We start from the raw sequence: 21,306 nt of genomic DNA on the forward strand, positions 1-21,306 counted from the left end.
CAACCTTCCACAACCTAAGAATTAGGCTCTGCAATGCAAATTATTTTTTATGCTTTTATCTTCCACATTTTATCTTCCACATACCTGTCTCCTGTTGCAACTTTGCTAGTTCATTCCACATCTGGGGCAGCAACATGTGGTCATCCAAGAGGGATTTTCCATTTTCTGGCCGTAGACAATCACTTGGATGCTACTTTGCATGTCCACAGGTGCAGGGACCTGCTATTCCTTCCTCTGTGATCATGTGCATTCCCAGACATTCTGCATAAAGGCTGGCACATGGACACAGCTTGGTAGAGTCAAGTGCACATTCTGGCTACATACACTGCATTCTGTTCACCGCTATCTCTGGTTGGTGCCAACAATGCAGTGGGTTTCACTGCCTCCCTCTCCTCAGGATGAGCGAGCCAGCATTTACCGTTCACGCCTACCTTCCTTTGTCAGTTACATCTGTGAGTTGGTCACTAGTTTATTCTGGGTCTTTGTGATAGTCCGGACTTTATACCCATATGCCATGGAGCTGATTCTCCATTACAAATTAGTTAGCAGTTCATGTTACTGGAAGAGCTATTATTTTAACATCCCATACCCTATGCAAGGACTGGACCTTCTATTAAAAGCTGTTGAGATGATAATATCTGTTTTTGAAATAGGTATAACCTCAAGAATCCTGCAGAGGAGCTTAGAAGGGTGAATAGCTACTATTTTACTTTACTTTCTGTATTGTCTTCCTCCTTGACTTTAGGTGACCACAGGTGAAACAGGCATTTATCAATGCCAGCAGTTGATTTGCACTGCTAATTGACTGCATCAATATGGTAGGAAAAAAGGAAGAGAATCCAAATTAATTATTAGCAATATACAGAAAACAAGCACTTCTTTAAACATTAACTGAGTGATAAAGCTGTTTCTTGCACAAGGACAGGATGACTTTCACTTATTAGAAGTCAAACCATGTACTGCTTCTTCCTTGTTTTCAGACTTTTGTAAGAAATTAAAGTACAACTATCTACTGTTGGTAGAGGGTAAACTGAATCCATTTTTACTCAATGAGTATACCTTCCAGGTTCCAGCTTGTCTTTCCCCATTCTCTGTAGGGAACCACTGCTGGTCCATTTGCAGTTTGTACATCAGCAGTGATCCAAAGATTTGGGGATATTCACTTTTCTCTGTGGCTGTACAGCCGTCGTGTTACTAAATATAAGTAAGGGAGTGAATTGCCTCCTTGCAAAATGTTTTGGTTGTTTTGTGCAACTGATACTTCAACTGGTTTAGTTTCATTGAGGTGTAGTAGAACCTGGTGGGATAAAGTTATCGGAATGCAACCCATTGAGAAAAGAATCCAGAATAAAAGTAAAGAGAAGAAATATTTCAAGTTTAAATAAAAGTAAGTAACATCAACTACTGAATATAATTCATGTAAAATGTCAACACTTGCACATTGAAACAAAGCATGAGTATAATTTTTTAATTTACTTTTAACTGTGTTATTATACAATGACCCCCCCCCCATTAATATTCCAAAACGTGCACGCTGGTTGGTCAGCGTGCCCGTTGTAAATCCGACTTATGCTAATGGAAAAAGGTCCAGTCGCCCGGACTTTATCCATTAGTATAAGTCTACTTTTTTTGTGTTAGGCAGCAACGGACGAGCTCTGTTGCTGTAATCTCACTGTGTTAAACGAGTTTAACATAGCGAGATATCTTAAAAAAAAAGCAACGAAGATCTTCCTTTCTCCGTTCCTTTTTTAAAGCTGACTCGCTATGTTAAACTCGTTTAACATAGTGAGACAGCTTTAAAAAAAGGGAACGGAGATATTCCTTTCTCTGTTGCTTTTTTTAAGATATCTCGCTATGTTAAACTCGTTTAACATAGCGAGACAACTTTAAAAAAGCAACAAGATCTTCCTTTCTCCATTGCTTCCTCTACACACAGCTCTGATGTACTGTGTAAGCATACGCATGTGCAGTACATCAGAACTACTCCAGGATAACAGACAGCTGTGGAAGCACAGCATGGAGGCATTATACAGTGGCATTATTTAAGAAAAGTAAGTATTTTTTTTTCTTAAATGTCATTGTGTAATAGCAGTAACCCACTTCTGGGTGTGGGTAATGCTGGATTTATCCACGGTTGTCTTTGTTTGGCCACTCGGGCTTCACCCTCATGACCAAACCACACCAACTGTGGGTAAATCCAGCATTACCCACACCCAGGTATGGGTTATTGCTTAATGACAGCATAGATAATTGCGTAGTTTACATGCGCACTTGTTCTTGAGCATGTTTGCCATTGTTTAAAATGCAAGACAAGCTATGTTAGAGTGAGACAATGTGGCAACCAAATAATATGCAAGTAACTCATTATAGGACCACTGTTTATGCATTTTATGTGAATGATTTGCAATAGCAAAATTGTGTCTTTCTACTTTAACATATTTTGAATGCTTTGTCTGTTTGTTGCTGTTTGTTTTTGTTTTAAACATCTTTATTGAATTATCACTTGTGACATAGGCAAACTTACATTTATAAACCATATTAACAACTTCACAGTTACAAATATTATATCACATATATTCTTCTATACAATATAATCAATCCAACATTACACAAATTGGTCAATTCCTGCTTTTTCTTAAACCTTATTTTTCCTCCAAAACATTTTTTCTGCATGTATTGTTCCCATAACTTCCTTTTTTTCTATGCAAATTGCTCCTACCATTTTCTAAATATCCCATTTCCTGTTCTTGTATCCCTTTTTTATAGTATTCACTACTTCAAGTATGGTAGGTTTAGACTTTGATTTCCATTTTCTAGTAATTGCATTTTTTGGCAACCATCAGAATTAAACTTAATAAGCACTCTGTCCGGGCAATTCAGATCTTGTATCCCAGCTCAAAAAATTAATTTCCTTAGTTGCACTCATTTGCTCACCCAGTATCCCTTACATAGTACTTTGTAGGGAATTTCTGAAGTATGCCAACTCATTACAGTCTGAAAACATATGCTCCCAGGTTCATAGATGAGTACTAGACTAACTGCTATTGGGGGCCATTTTCAGCCAAGCCAATTAACCTGTGTGAGTATCAAACCCTGCAGCTTGGGTCTGTAAGGTAAACACCTTAACCATTATGCCAAACTCCCAACCCACCCAACTTCTTTCTTCCTTATCACACTTCCAATGTTTACTATCTATCTGAGGAAAAATTCTTTGGAGTACTTATGCAAACACTTTCAGACAAAAATCCTAGATTTTGTTGCATATCTGGGATCCATGCATATGTCCCCCATTTGTTTTTTTGTGGATTGCTTATCTAATCTCTTTTCCCAATCTTCTCTGACCTCCTCCAATTGATTCCCATAGTTGTCATGCAGTATTTTACATGCCTTACTAATTATCCCATTTTTAACAGCAGCTTCTGTTTTAAATTCAACTAAAAACTCAATCAATGCAGATCTTTCACTTAGGATTCCCCTATCCTTCTATCATTGCATTTACTCTGATATCAATCCCTGATAGGGAAGGCAGTCCAAATATCTTCCTGACGTCTTCCCATTCTATTATCTTTCCTTCTCTAATTATTTGTTCCCAATACCTCGGTCACTTTGCCAGCTTCCTCCAGTAAATTCCAACCACCTCATGCCCATTCTCTGTACCCCTAAATGCAGTCATCCCTATTGGCAGACTCTCCTTTCTGCATTCCTGTTTTGGCTTAGTTCTTAGAATACTTTCTGCTGCTATATGGATATAATGTTCTGTATGACTGATGTTCTCCTTAAGGATCTGCATCCAAAATCCCACTCTTTTGATAATTCATCAGTTTCCCCCTGCTTCATCATTATCCCTTTCCACTTTGAATTGTAGTTTTATGCTTGTGTTATGTGTAAGAGCTTTAAATGTGAAGCTCTAAAGTATCCCTTCAAATCAGGTAATCCTAAACAACCTTGTTCTGTTAGAAGGATCATATTTTCCCACGTAACTCTAGCCCTCTTCCTCTCCCAGATAAAATAATTCAACTCTTTATTAATTACTATCCACAACTTCTCCTGTGGTTGGTAAAAATATGCCTGCCTCTGTATAAAACTAAAGGGAATAAAAACATTATATTGCTTGTGTTTTGCTAGCCATATCCATAGGCAGGAGCTTTCAGTTTCACCTTGAATGCTTTGTTTTTGTACCCTAGCTACATGTGCTTTCATTCTCACATTAATGCTTTATACCACGAGTCATGAGTCCATAACAGAAAGAATGCTGGAGTTCAAGTGCATGCACCAGTTAATGGTAGTCACTCTTTTGTTTACTGATATGCATGGAAATGATTTCTGTCTTACAGATTCTCTTGTGCTTGACTATAGAAATGTTTGCAACTAGAATGCTAAGAAGGAATCTGTGTAGATTTCAGCTTTAATGTGATTGACTTTTGTACAGATGTTTATGTACTTTATATATTTAATCAATTGGTAACTGTAAGTGTGACTGATTTTGATGGCTGTGTTCAGCCATGATGCAGGCAGTGATGGCAGGGACAAAGGGAAAAATATTTGTAGAGAACAACAGACTTTCAGGAGATATGGGGATACCAAAGCTCTCATAAGCAAGCTATATGGAGATAGAAAATGAAAGCAACATACAGTAAATGGAGACAGACAATATACAACAGACTCAATACTGTGGAACTCTTTAAAAGATGAGCAGTAAACTTGGCTATAGGAGATGAGAAGGATGGCCCTGAACAATAGGCAAGGCAATTAAAGAGGTGGAGTCTGATCCTGGACAACAGACACAGAAAATGAATATGAAAGGTAGGGGTGGCCTTGGGCAAGTGCTCAAATTTGGATGGTGACTGTCGCTTGTCCGGTCAGGACAAAACAAACAAGTGGTCGTAAGTTAATTTCAAGCAGCTTTATGTCACACAAACACACCAGGAATGAGGCTTTGTAACTCAAACTTAAATAAATTTATAAACAGACTGACTTCTACACTCATACATGTTAACACTCTGGCTGTTCTCTCAAAATGGCACTGCTGTCTGCACGTGCTCACTATTTATATACACATGTCCACATCTGGAAATGCATCTTAAATGTATATACACATGCTCTGTTCTACATCCTCCCTCTTTGAGAAATAACTCATATGTGAAATGACAGTATTCAGTTACATACAATTTACAGAAATCATCTTTTGACATGGAATTATACAGAGCTAATTCTTTGAAATGCAATCATACAAAATCAGACGCATATAAAACAATCGTGTCCAGGTTGCTGTGTATTTTACTCTAGGTCTTGAAGTATGACCTGATCGTGTAACATAAAAGTCAGAATTGGATCTAGCAATGGGGACTGTCTTCAAGGAATGTTCAACTTTGGGGACATCTGGGACATCATCTGGAATGGGAATGGTTACTAACACATGTTCTTTGGTATGGACATTGTCAGGGTTGCTCTGAGATCTAGAGTCTGTATCACAGGTATGATGTTGCGATATCATTTCTGATACAGGAAGAAGATGCCTGCAGTTTATCCTGTGTTCTGTACCCTCAGATTCCACTAAGTAGGATCTTAGCTCGACACATATGCCTCTCACTTGACCAATTCAGTCACAGCCTTTCACCATTTGCATCCTCCCTGTCTCTTCTTCTTTCAACGGACAAAGAAATCTGCTCGTTTTGTTATAGCTGGACTTCTGAGAAGAACGCTTCTTAAAAGGTTGGGCTTTCATTGCTCTGGTGTTTTTATCATTAGGCACCAACAAACTGGAACTGATAGGCAAGATTGTTCTGGTTTGCCTAGATAGACGTTTCTGAGCAGGCGAGCAGAGTAGGTTGTCACAGGGTATGTTTCTGAGATTAAGTAAATTCAAGAAGATATCGGTATTGTCATGCCTTGACCTCTCTAGTAATTGCTTTGCACTGTGTACTACACGTTCAGCAAGGTTGTTTGATTGTGAGTATTCAAGACTGCTAGTAACATGGATAAAGTCCCACTCTTTTGCAAATCTCCGAAACAGTTGACTGGTAAACTGGGTACCGGTGTCAAAAATAACTGTGTGTGGACTACCATGGACTGAGAAATGACATTTCATCTTAGTAATAACAGGACGGGACATTAGGTCAGGTAGCAAATTGATCTCAAACCAATTCGAATAAGATTCTACCAACACTAAGTAATGCTGATTGTTCCACTCAGATATGTCAGTGGCTACTGTTGACCAAGGTAATTCAGGAATTTGGCTTAGCTGAAGTGGCTCTTTATGCAATGTGTTTTAGTACTGTTGCGTACTGAACAAGAAGAAAGCACTTTATCAATGTCTTTCGATATAGAAGGCCAGTCATCTCACCCTTCTTTTGGTAGAATCGGAACCTGGGTGGCTATGATGCAAAATCTGAATGTATTCATGTTGTAAGGACGTAGGAACAATAACTTTTGGACCTTTGAAAATGATACCATCTTCCATCAGCATCTCCTCTCTGTATGGAAAGTAAGGTTGCACTTCTGGCGGTACACAGGATTGCTTTGATGGCCATCCTACATTGGATCAGTCTGTATGATCTCTCAGCTCATCAAGTCTCGTGGTAGAAAAATTACGCACTTCCATGACATCAAAGTCAAAATTCTGTTCCATGGTATTTCTGGGCAATCTGGATTAGTATCAGCCAGACAAAGAAGTTTGCCTTTTGTATTGACCATTTTGAAATAATACTTTTGTATTCTGAGCATCATTCTTTGTTGTCTTGCTGGAGCTGAATGCATAGGCTTCTTTAAAATAGTGACTAGAGGGTGATGATCAGTTTCGATTTGGATAGCTCGGCCATAAATGTAATTATGGAACTTCGAACATATGAACACAATTGCCAAAAGTTCCTTCTCAGTTTGAGCATACTGCATTTCAGTTTGGGTAAGAGTCCTAGATGCATAGGCAACAGATCAGCAGTCTTGAAGAATAACTGCACCAAGACCAAACTTTGAAACATCACAGGAAAAAAACTACTAGTTTGTTGACATCAAAGTATCTAAATGTAGGGAGGTTGGCAATTTGCTGTTTGAGGTTATCAAATGCTCTCTGGTGGTGTTCTAACCATGATCAGGCAACATTTTTTGCATGTCAGCTTTCTTAAAGGCACTGATAACTCACTAAAGTCGGGGATAAATTTGCCCAAATAGTTAACCATACCAAGAAAACACTGTAAGGCTTGGACATTATCCAGGGCTGACATCTAAAGAATGGCTGCTTGTTTAGAAGGGTCTGGTCATAATCCTGCACTGGTAAGTAAATGACCCACATAAGTAACTTCTGGTAGTCTGAGTTTACAGTTCAGAGGATTAAGCTTCAAGCTCACTTCACACACTCTGTCCAGAACTTTCCTAAAGTTTCTGTCATGCTCTGCTTCACTATTGCCTCAAACCAGTAAATCATCAACTATTACAGCACATGGATAGCCTGAAAAATTTGCTCAATTGCACACTGAAAGACTTCACTGGCAGAATTTATTCCAAAAGGCATCCTGAGGAATCTGTATCTGCAAAATGGGGTACTCTGAATGAAGTCAGTAGTGAAGATTTGCGATCAAGCATTACTTGCCAAAATGAACTCTTTGCATATATGACAGAAAAAACTGTGGCATTTGGCATGAGGGTTGGCAACCTCCTCGACTGTATGCATAGGATGATGAGGTCTCTTTAATGCCGTGTTCAAGTCTCTTGGGTCAGTGGATATTCTGATTTCATCTGAATTTTTCTTATGAGCAGCTACCATGGAAGACTTCCACTCACTTGGTTCTGTGACTGGCCAAATCACACCTTGCTGCACCATTTTGTTTAACTAGAACTTGACTTTGTCCTGCATAGCTATTGGAACTCTCCTTGCTGGTCTGACCACTGGACTGAACTCTGGGTCTACTTTCATGGAGCACACAACTGTAAGTTTGCCTAACTTGTTGTCGAAAACCTCAGCATACTCTGAGAAAATAGCGTCACTGATACTGGAACTGGGACATGTGCTTACATGATGTACTTCTTTGGTAAAAGAAGCAGTTTCATTCAAAAACTGTCTCTGAGACCTAATAATGACTGCACACGTCTTTGGACTACATAAAATTGCAAGTTGTAACTGTTCCCAGCCAAATAGCCTGAAAGCACTACTGAGCCTTCGGTTTGAATCTCTTCACCTTCATAAGCAACTAGCTTTGCACAACTGGCCAAATTAAGTTGCTCACCAGCTCTCACATTAGCAAATGTTTCTGCTGACATCACATTACACTTTAAACCAGTGTCCACTTTGAGCTCTGTGGGTTTACCATTGACCAGGATAGTACAAAATACTTCATTCTTTGCCAACAAATCTACTACATTAACCTCTTCACCGGCCACTGATATACCATCTACACAGAAAGTAAGGTTGCATCTTTCTATGTGATCAACTTGCTTTTTTGAGTGACCGTTCTGAATAACTGAATGAGGCTTGTTTAATTTACAAAACTTTTGGAAGTGGTTCCATTTCTTACACTTGTGATATTGCTGACCAAATGCTAAGCACTTCTCTCTTTTAGACTCATGATTGGCTTCACAATTATGGCAGTTAACAATAAGACTTGACTTGGGTTTTGCTGACTCACACTTATGCTGCACTGAGCATGTCCTTTTTTGCTGAGCTAGTTTTGGGACTTGCTAGAAAGTTACAACTCCTCCCAAGAAATCCCACAGGCGTTGCAGCTGCCATGTGCTTAGACCTGCTTCTGCTTGCCACTTGCTGTATGCTGTCTGTGCTTGCTCTAGAGGTTGCTGAAACCAAGCTCTTATCAATTGCAAGCATACTTGTGTATCTTTCTGTGAGGTCATGGATTTGAGAAATCTCTATGGCTATGCTTAATGTTAAATCACTGTCACAAAGCAAAATCTTTCTCACTGCAGCATTATTAACACCATGTACAAGCCTGTCCTTTATTAACTCATCTTCCAAATCACCAGATCTGCATGTTTTAGCCTTACTTCTCAAGTCAGTGATATAAGCTGCAAAAGTTTCACCTGGCTTTTGTTCTTTTGTAATAAAGTAAGTGCCTCTATAATGTAACATTTGTCTGGTGGTTGCACATTTCTGTAAATTTACATTTTAAGCACTCAGGATCCTCCCTTGATGCAGCCGGTACCACAATATGGCTGTTTTCCCCCTTTCCCACATTTACTGCTGGTGCATACACAAATGAACACTCTCTTTCAGTGTCCTCTGACCTAGCTAAGTTAAGCAAAATGAATGCCCTTGTACATGCATCTTTGTCAGAAAAAGCTGCTTGTATGGAAATATCGTATTTCTGCTCAAATACTTTCCAATGCTCTTCTATACTATGATCAAACACAAGTGGACTGGGTCTGCGAAATGCCTCTGCCATATGAATACACAGTAGTGAAGGTACTTGAAATTATGTACGAACTACGAACATACACACATAAATATATGCCAGAACTTGTAATTATGCCCAGTGACACAAAAGACTCTTTGAAACAACTGCACTTTGCCAAATAAGTCTCTGTAGCACAAGAACACTTTTAAATCACTGTACTTTATGAAACCACTCCTTATCAGTGTAAGAAATACTTTGAAATTACTGTATTTTGTGAATAAACTGTACACAGCAGAATAATGTCAGAGTAAGAAACACTTCAAAATGAATGCACTTTGCAAATAAACTGTACACAGCACAAACACTCTTCAGAATGTCTGTACTTTGCAAAATGACTGTACAGTGTAAGAAACACTTTGAAATGGTGACACTCAGCGAATAAATGCAGACAACATAAGAAACTTTTCAAAATGGCTGTACTTGGACTGCACTTTGCAATGTAAATGTACTTTGCACACAGCAAACTGAAATAATTGCACCATAATAAAGCACATATTCTGCAAACACTTTGCACACGATGAGATACTTCGAACAACTCTAGTTATGCTTTGAATGGCTTCGGTCAATGCAAAATAGTAGTTTATGCCCAAAACACAGTCTTTTACTAAAGAATGCAGTCGCCTTGCTCTTTAAGCTTAATTTGCCCTTTTATTGTACTAGATATACCCATTTAATCTTTTATCATACTCATATTTTTCTTGTGCTCATTTAACTTTAAACATGTTCATTATGCAAACCACAGATAATTCTGAGCCCCACATGAATACCTGTGCTAGTTTTATCAAATGTCGTTGTTTTGAACATTTCATTTAATTGATAATGTGTTTTATGCCTTTTATTTGGTTAATAATATGTTTTGTGCTACTCATTTGATTAGTGATGCGTTTTGTGCCTTACAAGTGCTCCATTTCAATTTCTTTGCAAAATAAATATTTTGTGCAAGTTTTGGTTAGCATAAGTTTGTTTCTAGCCCTTTTTGTTTGTCTGAGCTCTGTTTCACTCAACCAGCTCAATCTGTCATCGCCTTCAGCTCTGCACCTCATGGCTTAAAGAAGTTGCTGTCTCAATCCCGGTTCTGACACTATGTCACTCGTTTGGGCAGGATAAAACAGACAAGCAGTTGTAGGTTCAGTTCAAGCAGCTTTCTTTCACACAAACACATCAGGAATGAGGCTTTGTAACTTAAATAAATTTATAAACAGACTGACTACTACACTCATACATGTTAACACACTGGCTGTTCTTTCAAAATGGCACTGCTGCCTGCACGTGCTTACCATTTATATGCACGTGCCTACATCTGGAAATGCTTCTTAAAGGTACATACACACACTCTGTTCAAGAGCGACCCTACATATCGAGCACAAAAAATAGGTTCATAGATAGGTACAAGGCATATAGTCCAAGAGACTATTGCAGAATCTAGCCCGATTTCTCAATTGCCCCAAAGCAATGTCTAGTTAAGTGACTTATGAAAGGTCATACAGTAGTCAAATGATGGCTGAGGGAATTAAACACTGTACTACAGAAAACAGTGAGATAACAGCTCATAGCCCTAATCCTGTGGGCTAACAGCCAGACTGATTTGGGGAGATGTTGACCCCAGACAACAAGCATTCAATGTGAAGTTGTGAGATGGGAGAGGTGTAATAACACTTTTCTTGAAGCAAGGTCCTGTTAAGAGGAAATGTTAGCACATTAATATAGACTTGTAACTTTGTGAGTAAGATCTAAGTTGTAGTTGTGTACATCTTCTTCTTACAAATGATTTCTTCTTAGGTGTGCAGAATTACATTTCCTGTCTGAAATAACTTTTTGGATAGTTTTTTTTTATATATATCTATCTATAGATATATATATATATATATATATATATATATATATACACACACACACACACACACACACACACACACATATACATATATGTATATCTATATATATCTATCTATCTGTCTATCTATCTATCTATATATATCCATAGCTGGCCTTGGGCTTAGGCCAACTAGGCGGCCACCTAGGGTGCTGCTCTAGCAGGGGCACTATTCCAGTATTTATGTGGTGTAGGTAGACCAGGATAGGGGCACCAGGTGGTGTAGTGGGGGGCGCCGTGGAGCCCTTTTGACTAGAGCGCCAGTTGACCTAAGGCCGCTCCTGTATATATCTGTGTATATATATATATATATATATATATATATATATATATATATATATATATGGACATTACAGTTATTGATGAGTTGAATGCTCATCAATAACATTTCACAAATTTGTTGTAGAAATGTTGAAAAGTTAAGACAAAGTGTTGGTCAATTAAATGCAGAATCAGAACTTGAGTAGTTAATATTTTGAGAAGACATTTTGGAGTCTTAGTAGTATACATCATGAAGACTTGATGCAGGAGCGCTGCAACAAGGCCCTGCACCTACAAGCTTATTGAGAATTTTAAACACGTCAAAAAATAGTATCCAACAGACTCCAACAAGCTCCGAATGGAATAGACTGTAAACGTTTATTATGAAGCGCTTTTTGTTGCCGTGTTACAGCAACTTCATCAGATAGTCTGACCTACTTATTGCAGGAGCTCTGCCACGATGTCCTACACCTACAAGCTTATTGAGAACTTTGTCATTGTTTAATAGCCTATGGTCACTACATCTGACTTTGATATTGTAGGAGCTCTGCACAAGGCCCTATACCTACAAGCTTATTGAGAATTTTATCATTGTTTAATGTAAGTATATTTACCATGAAGAACCTTATTGCGTATTAACATTAATCAGTTAAATACATGCCTGCTCTGTGATTGAACATCCCTGTGTAATAGTCCATGCACTCTAAAGACCTCATACTAAGTTGGCCACTGTCCCCTTTTGCTTGACCAGTAGACTGTACTGCATATGCCAGGTATTTAGCCTCAGGAAATGACCGGCAACCTGTTTTACTGACATCACTTTGTTAATTGCTTTATTCTGGTTATAAATGGATTGCTCTCACTAGTAAATTGACCTGAGGGTGGGAGTGTTTCTGTAGTAACATGTATTGCTAAACATCCCCTCAGTGTTGTCTTCTGTTGCAGTCATTCACTATCTTCCTTTATAGAGCAGGTATGTGTCATATGTTACAATTCTATTTTTTCTAAGACTGCGTATAACAGTGAAAAGACTTTGGTAGTGTGTTGTATTGCTAACACTTTCATTCAGATTGAATAAGCTTTTTCCCTTTAACACATATATATGTAACGTGAATTGCTGGTGTACTGGTGTGTGTGTGTATATATATATATATATATATATATATATATATATATATATATAGAGAGAGAGAGAGAGAGAGATAAATATAGATATAGATATCACACTGTTTTGGTGAATATTGTGAATCCCATGAATGTTTTGTAAGTGATGGTGTTATATTGTGCTTATCATAGTATTACCATGTTCTAATACTTTGCTCGATACAGCTGTATATTTACTGTGCATTACTGTGGTTCTCTGTCCACATACTTCCTGCTAAAAATCATTCTGAGCTTACATTCATACACTGTCTTATCACATTACCCTTATACTTCCCCTGTATTCTCTTACTCTGATTTACTGTGATCTCTTTTTTGTATAATAAATACTCACTTTATTGCCTCCATATAATTTAACAGCTTAGTAGAATTATTTTTTGTTTCTTTCATTTCAGAGCCTGCAGTCACTACATCTGACTTTCATATTGCAGGAGCTCTGCCACTAGGCCCTACACCTACAAGCTTATTGAGAATTTTGTCATTGTTTAATTTATGTATGTTTATCAGGAAGAACCTTGCTGCATATTAACTTTAATCAGTTAAATACACGCCTGCTCCGTGATTGATCATCCCTGTGTAATAGTCTGCACTCTAAGGACCTCTTACTAAGTTGGCCACTGTCCCCTTTTATTTGACTAGTAGATTGTACTGCATATGCCAGTTATTTAGTCTCAGGAAATTGTAGAAACCCTGTTTTACTGGCATATCTCTGTAAATATATTTGTTCTGGCTATAAACTGATTACTCTCGCTTATAAATTGACCTGAGGGTGGGAAGCCCACTATGCTCGGCCTTACTTTACACCCCTACCATACCCCCAATTTCCACCCACCCCCTCTCACTCTAATATTATAATTCCTACATACATATTTCATGTGTGACTCTTACTCCAAAACTCTCCCCCACTGACCTTACACTTCTGTTTCTTGTTTCCTACTTCCCTATCGCTATTCAGTTTTTAACCCCATTCCCAACTATCTTTCTTCCTCCCATACTGCTTTGCACTATATCCATTTGTGATCACAACCCTCCCAAACAGTACTTATCTATTCTGCATTTTATCTTATTCTTTTCCCAAACAAGCCCTCATTTCTTCTTATTTTGACTACACCTTTGTATTCTAGCCTTTAAAACCCCTCTATTCCTTATATTCCAGAGAAGATACCAGGACAACCTACCTCTCTTCTTTTAAAGAAAATACTTCTCTCCTTACCTATCCTCTTCTGTCTCTCAGTATCCAGCATCACCGAATCTCCTACTGTCCTGCAACTTCTCCTTTCTTTCTTCATTATTTCTTCCTCACTACCTGACATATATAAAATACAGATTATTGTACTTAATTGTGCTATGCTTCAGCTTCTCTATTCTTCTCCTCCTACTGTGCCATTTTTCATCCTACCATGACTTAATAACATCTCGCAACATCTCTCCAACTCTGTCCCAACCACCTGTCCATACTTTCTCTTTATACTGTCCACACATTGCACCAAACCTATCCAATATTGCCTTTCACCTTTATTCCACATATAAGTTGATTAATTGCACATCAGCTTAAAACAAAACAAAATGAGGTGCAAGAATCCTCTCTAAAAAACACACAAAATTATACTACTATACTAAAATCCTTCTAGGAGAAAATGTACACCCTAATCTTGGCCCCACCTATAACAATAAACATAATCATTAATTCTCTCCCACACACTTCTGTAACCTGTAAGCAGCCAATCCCCAACTCTGGTGATTTAAATTTTGCTGTAGTAAATGTTAGAAGTATAAGAAATAAAACTGCTGAAATACACGCCTGGATTTCCCAACATAAGCCTGATGTTCTCACTGTAACTGAAACTTGGCTTAAACCCAGCATGAATGACTCCGAAATCATACCTCCTGGCTAAAATATCATCTGTAATGACCATATAACTAGGAAGGGTGATGACATTGCTTTAATATTTCCAAATACCTACCACCTTCCCCTTACAGCAAACCAACACCAAAATTCAGTTTAGCAGAGCTTCTTATTGCTTTCCTCAAAATAAACAGTTATAAAAAAATATATATTGCTGCCCTTTAAATCCCTCCTGATGACAGTACAGGTATACTGGAAGATATCCTACATTGGATATCCATAACATTTCCATAAGAAATAATATTACTAGGTGATGTGAATGTCATTTGGTTGGACATAAACTCTAACTCCCATGCATTTAGCATGAATTTATATAGTTTCACACGACTAATTAAAAGACCCACATATTGTAACAAGACATCAAATTCTCTATTGGACTTTATCCTGGTATCAGATCCCCGCAAATACTCCACCACAGGTACAATGTCAAACTCTATCAGTGATCATCTCCCAATCAATGTGATTGGACATCTCGCACATCCAGGTAAACAGCATATTTATAAAACAACACGTAACCTTTCCAAGTTTAACCCAGAAATGTTCATTACTTCACTATCATCTATTAACTGGAATTTTCTAAACAATCCTCTATTTAGATGATGCTATAACTGAATTCAGTACAACTTTCCTAAATACCCTAAATAGCCTTGCACCTCCTAGAAGGAAGGGAATAAGAACAAATAATGCAGTCTGGCTATGCAAAAAGAGTAGAAAGCTATTGCAGGGTAGAGAAAAAGCATGGAAAAAAATTGCAAAAATATAAAACACCCCAATGTCCTGAAAGCTTCAGAATGCTTCACGACCAAACTAAAAAGCAAGTAAATGAAGACAAAAACTGTACTGTAATAACTTTCAGAATAATACTAAACACAACCCTAAAAAATTTTGGACATCCATGAAAGAAATTTAAAATCTCAGCCAAAAATTCAACCCAAACCCCTCTCCGGATAACTCACCATTCGAAACTGAAGTACAGTTCGACTTTTATTTTATGGATAGTATAACATCTCTAACTAAGGATTCTTCAATATCTAATCCCTTCCCTGCCCAACAGCCACATATCACCTCATCCACTTTCACCTTCAAACCTTTTCCCATATCCTATATAAAACTTCTCTTAAACAAACTTAAACCTGCTTCTTCAGCTGATGACTGTCCAAGCAAGTAACTTAAAATAGCAGCCAGTAGCATTGCTTATCCTGTCTCAGTCCTTATAAACAGGTCTATCCAAGAATCCCAAGTTCCCTTTCTCTGGAAAAAGTTACACATTATCCCTCTGCACCAAGGAGGAAATTCAACACAAATTAATAACTTTAGACCTATAGCAGTCTTATCTCCCCTCACCAAAATACTTGAAAAATGTATTCTGACTATCTCCAGCAGGAAGAACTCCTGGCCCCTACACACCATGGCAAGGGCATATCTTTGGTCCCCTCATCTTAACATTTTCACCAACACCCTTTATATTTCCATACAACATGCCAACCTTAATACAATGTTGTTGTTGTGTCTTTCGGCTTTTCCCGGTTAGGGGTCGCCACAGCGGAACTCCGGTCCGCTAATGATTGGCAGTAGATTTTTATGTGCCGAAGTGCCAGCTCTGATGCACAACCTTCAAAGAAGGTACGCCCATTCATGCATGTCTCCACACAGAAGATGCTCTAGCTGAGAATCGAACAGGACAACGTCATACTGTGAGGTGACAACGCTACCGCAGCACCACCACTCTCATTTGCACATCTGACAACATGGTAAACCTTCAAAAAATTACTCAGGAAGCCTTAACAGCCACTGAAACATGACTTTGTAACTCACAACTCATGCTCAATCCAAAGTCCAAACTACTACTTTTTTCCCCAAATCCCTCTCTCATGAAAAAAACAAAATTTAAAGTCCTCTCTCTTGATAATACAACCATTGAAGTTACTTCTCTTAGCAAACTATTAGGGTTGATCATGGATGATAACCTTACATTCAACTTGCATATACAGGATTACATAAGAAAAACTCATCAAAAACTAGGGATGCTTTACCTAGCCAAAAGCTTTCTCACTGACACAATTATAACTACACTTGCCACTACTTACCTCCTCCCCACTCTTCTTTATGACACTCCCATCCTTACTAGCCTCCAGCTTCACAAAAATTTAAACCTGAACAATGCTATAATGAAGTTGCTACGTTTGCAGCACATAGCCCTTTCAGAACCCACCACTGTATAGTACTGAAAAGCCTAAATTGGTTAAAACTGTCAGATCAACTAACATATACACAACTTCTTACTACCTATAAAATTACACAGTATCCATCTGCCTGTCCAGCACTAAAAGTAATTCTACACAACCGTGTTCCCATTTGGTCATTGTGATCCAGTGACCAAAAACTCCTGTCTGTCTAGAGACCTAGCAAATCTGCTGGACATTGTCTGTACTTGTACAAGGTTGCTAAGGCCTGGAACTCCTTGCCTGTATTCATCAGGTCTATACCCTTCCTCCCATTTTTCAAAATTACTCTGAAAGACTTACTAGCTAAAATCTCGTTCCGTTCTTGCTCAAAACCAGGACAAACTATATCTCTAAATGTGAACAAGTACCTTTTCATTCCTTATACCTCCTTACTCTCCCTTTTTCACTTACTTCCTTATTGCTATCTAATTCTCTTCCCTGACTTTCTCTCTAAATATACCATAAACCTTTTTCCCCTCACTTCATATGGCAATTCCTGCTTGTATTAGACTAACTTACCTTTAATTTCTCTACAAAGCGTCTAAAATTTCGCTAAATATTAAATGTTGTCATATACTTTGCATCAATTCTTAACCACTGTTTTTATATTATGCCTAATTTGTTATAATTGTTTAAACTGCAGATGCTTTTGTTTTACTTATAAAGATTGTATAATCATTTTTCTTAAAATGTTTTGCATTAATTTGGAGCTTTTCTTCCTGGGTCTCCGCTGAAAATGGGTTTCTACCCAGTCGGACTTTCCTGGAAATCAGTTGTCAATAAATAACTAAATAATAAATAAATACATTATTGTGTAGCTCTGCCCTGGAAGGTGATTTTGTAGTCACTTTGTGAAGTAGCAGTTTCCAACTGAATTGTATAGTGATGGTGGTAAAGTTCATGAGATGGGGACATGTGTGTGCTGAAAAAAATGTACCCAGATATTAAGACTTGCTAAACTTCTGGTCGTTTATACAAATCCTTTAGGAAATAACATAAAACTGCAAATTCCTCAGAAAACATGTGGCTGCTGAAGAGTAAGAATGGTGTTGAGTGCAGCAAGGATTGTGCTGCAGGTTTATGAAAGGTGATAATGATGGTAGTGGTCCACAGTGGGACAGACAGGAGAAAATCTGGGAGACAGCAGCGGACTGGACTTTTTTCTTTAAGAAAAATAACTTCTGGTTCAGAGACCATGTACTGTTTGACTGCCCTTTATGTATGCATTGGGTTAAAAGAGGTTTTTCTTTATTGTGTGTTTATGCAGTGGGTACTTTAATTTTGCGTATATGTTTGTACACTTTACTTTAGAACTGTGCCTTTGGCTTAGAAATGTGTACTTCTTAGTTATCCCAGTTGTAAGCAGTAGCTGCTGGGTGATTAGGCAGTCCTCCGTGTCAGTATTAACATTAAAGAAAAAAGTTGTCGAGTAGAGAAGTGAGTCACACAGTGGTTCGACAAGAAGGATTTTAGTTTGATTTTATTTATGCACTGGGGACTTCACTGTTGAACCCCATTTATTTAATAACCACATTTGCGATGTGGCCCTCTTAGGGTTTGATTTGACAGGACAAAGTACAGTTCATTGGGCAGAGGTGGAGGACTGCAGTGAGTGTAGTGGGAGTTTGTGCCATTGTGTTTATGCCCAGAATGAACAAGATGAATTACTTTAAGCTACTTCCTGTCCTAATAATGGTGCTTTTCTTGCCTGTTTTAGGGAAACCTCTACCTGTTAAGCAGCCAAAGATGGTTCCCCAACCTGATAGACGGTATTCAGATCCACCTCCTCCATATCAGAGGTGTACCAAACAGCATTCATTTCCAGACTCACTTGAAGAAAAAGTGAAACAAAGTGAATGTCAAACTTCCACCACTAGATTTCCAGGTAAGAGTGCGATTTGATGAGTAACTGCTTTGTATGGGAGCATTAAGGAAGAAAGCACATCTCTGTTTTTTTGGACGCTTTTCTTGAATCACAAAGTGATACTTGTTTTTTACAAATAAAAATCACTGAATATCTTCTTTATCTAAAAGTTTATAAGTAGACCACACTGGTTGATCAGTAAGAGTTTATTGCATTGCAATGCAACAGGGCTTATTTTTAAGAACTAAAAGTTAGACCTTCCACATGTCCCATGGCCAGACAAGTTGGTAAGGTATGCAGTGTTTAAGATGGAGTATAAATCATTGTAACTGCTTCTGCCACAACCAAGATGGGGAGAAAAAAATGATAACTCCTGTCCGGTTTGAGTTTGTTCTGAATTATCAAATGCTAGAACACATGTTGGCAAACTTCTGGCTTCACTGCAAAGTAATGCACAAGCAGTATGCATGTGTATGGTTTATAAGTTTTGTAATGGTGCATTTCTATATGTGGCAACTTAATTTGATTCAGCTTCCATCATGGAATCTTAATAAAAATGTGTATGTTCAGATATATAAAAAAAAAAAAATCCTATAAGTACAGATGCATTTTCTTTTTCATGCAGTCCATCTAGATGGATCAGAGTGACCCATGTAAGGAGGTGGGAAAATCAGAAGAAACAAAAATACCTATTTTATACTGTCACTGATAAAGTAGATAAGAAATGTATCCCATTCCTTAATAGTCCGTACTCACTCCCCCCACCCCCCAAAAAAAAAATGGTGAAGAAGGTGGTTTTCATTTACAATTCTGAGGGAAGGTTTGGCGACCATGAGATGTCGAATTACAGTTGCCCGACCCGGGTTGCCAAACCTTCAGTTGTGCGAGTCATAGTTCCGCAAATGCACACTACACAGTGCATCGCACAGATGAGCTCGATATTGTAACTAGAGATCACGGTACAGTGGGGATCGGGAAATTTACCCTTTTCCCCACTGTAGTGTAATCTCGGAGATGAAATATATAATTTGCAGGGGGGTGCAGGGGGGCTTGCCCCCCTGCAAACTCATTACATGGTGTGCAGTGTTGGACTGCATTGTATGAATTCTCAACGTGGTGTGTTTGCGACATTCTGACCTTCTTGACATTCTGTGTTCAACGTTTTAGTCGACATTTAAGGTAGGAATGATTTTTGAGTATTGACTTTATGATAGTAGACCAAAGAAAGTTGTAAGGAATAAGAGGAAGGAAAAGTTATATGGAAGAAAGCAGACACTAAAATTGGTCATACTACTGCTGATTCAGTGTATTGTAGCTCAGCAACAGGTAACAGTATTAATCTGCTTACTTGATATAACATATAAACTAGGTGTTATGAAATGTACTGCATGAAGGAATCTCATGTGTGCTAATAGCAAAGTTTCACAAACTGTGAAAAACATTTATTTCACCTTAAGGTTCACCAACTCCGTGTATGTATGTATGTGTGGATGGATGGATAGATAGATAGACAGACAGATAGATAAGTAGATAGATAAATAGATAGATAGATAGATAGATAGATAGATAGATAGATAGATAGATAGATAGATAGATAGATAGACTATATGAATTTGTGGGCATGTCAGTGTGTGTAGGTAATTTTATATATGTATGTATATATATATATATATATATATATATATATATATATATATATATGTATGTATATATATATAGATATGTGTGTGTGTGTATATATATATATATATATATATATATATATATATATATATATATACACACACACACACACACACACATATAGGTTCATGGGTTCATAGGTTCATAGGTTTATACTAGGCTATCTGCCCCAAGGCATTTATAAGCCTAGCCCAAATTTTTGTGGCTTACGCCACCCCTTATATGAAAAAATACTGTGCCCATTAGTTTGTTGTGCCTCTGTCCAGCAGTGACACAGAGATGATTCCCAGGGTAAACCTACGATCTCCCATCCACAGGTCAAGATTTCTCTTGAACAGAGCCAGCGAGGTGCTCTGCCTCACATGGACCGGGACTCTATTCCACAGCATAGGGAGTCTCTGAGTGATAAATCTATCCCTCCAGCACATCCTATTTATATCCGTGCTAAGGTTTAAGTCACTTGCTCTAGTAGTTTTGGTGGATTTGGATTTTTTGAGGTGGGGCATGTCCATTAATTCCGGGTTGGACATGGCCTTGTATGTCAGGCACATGTCACCTCTGAGCAGACGGTATGCGACTGAATAGAGCTGGAGTTTCTTCAATCTGGCAGCATATGACAGATTTTGGAGTCCCTTTATCCTTTTGGTGAGGAACTTTTGGGGTCTCTCCAATTGCTGCAGATGTCGGGCGAGATACATCCCGAATGGGGCATTGTACTCGATCATTGGTCTGATAAGTGAAGAGTACAGGGGAACAATGACCTCACTAGATCTGGATGTGAATCCCTTCATGATCAGGTGGGCAGTGTAGAAGGTCTTTCTAACCACTTTAGCAACGTGAGTGTCAAAAGAAAGCCCACTGTCAACCTGGGTCCCCAGGTCCCTGATAACCTCTTCTGTGCTTAGTGGATTGCCACCTATATGGTAGCTTGG

General features: G+C 38.2%; 1 protein-coding gene across 2 annotated transcripts in view; it reads left to right on the forward strand.

The window, feature by feature from the left end:
* The window catches only part of IRAK1 (interleukin 1 receptor associated kinase 1), a 1,465,691-nt gene that overhangs the window by 963,786 nt on the left and 480,599 nt on the right, over nucleotides 1–21,306 (forward strand). For both annotated transcript variants that reach the window (XM_044080171.1, XM_044080170.1), the window contains exon 3: nucleotides 18,545–18,712. In XM_044080171.1, coding sequence (XP_043936106.1) covers nucleotides 18,545–18,712 — 168 coding nt within the window. The remainder of the gene's footprint in view (nucleotides 1–18,544; nucleotides 18,713–21,306) is intronic.

This window comes from Protopterus annectens, chromosome 8.part0 (genome assembly GCF_019279795.1).
Source record: "Protopterus annectens isolate FY-2018-M chromosome 8.part0, PAN1.0, whole genome shotgun sequence".
In the NCBI taxonomy this organism is placed as follows: Eukaryota; Metazoa; Chordata; order Ceratodontiformes; family Protopteridae; genus Protopterus; species Protopterus annectens.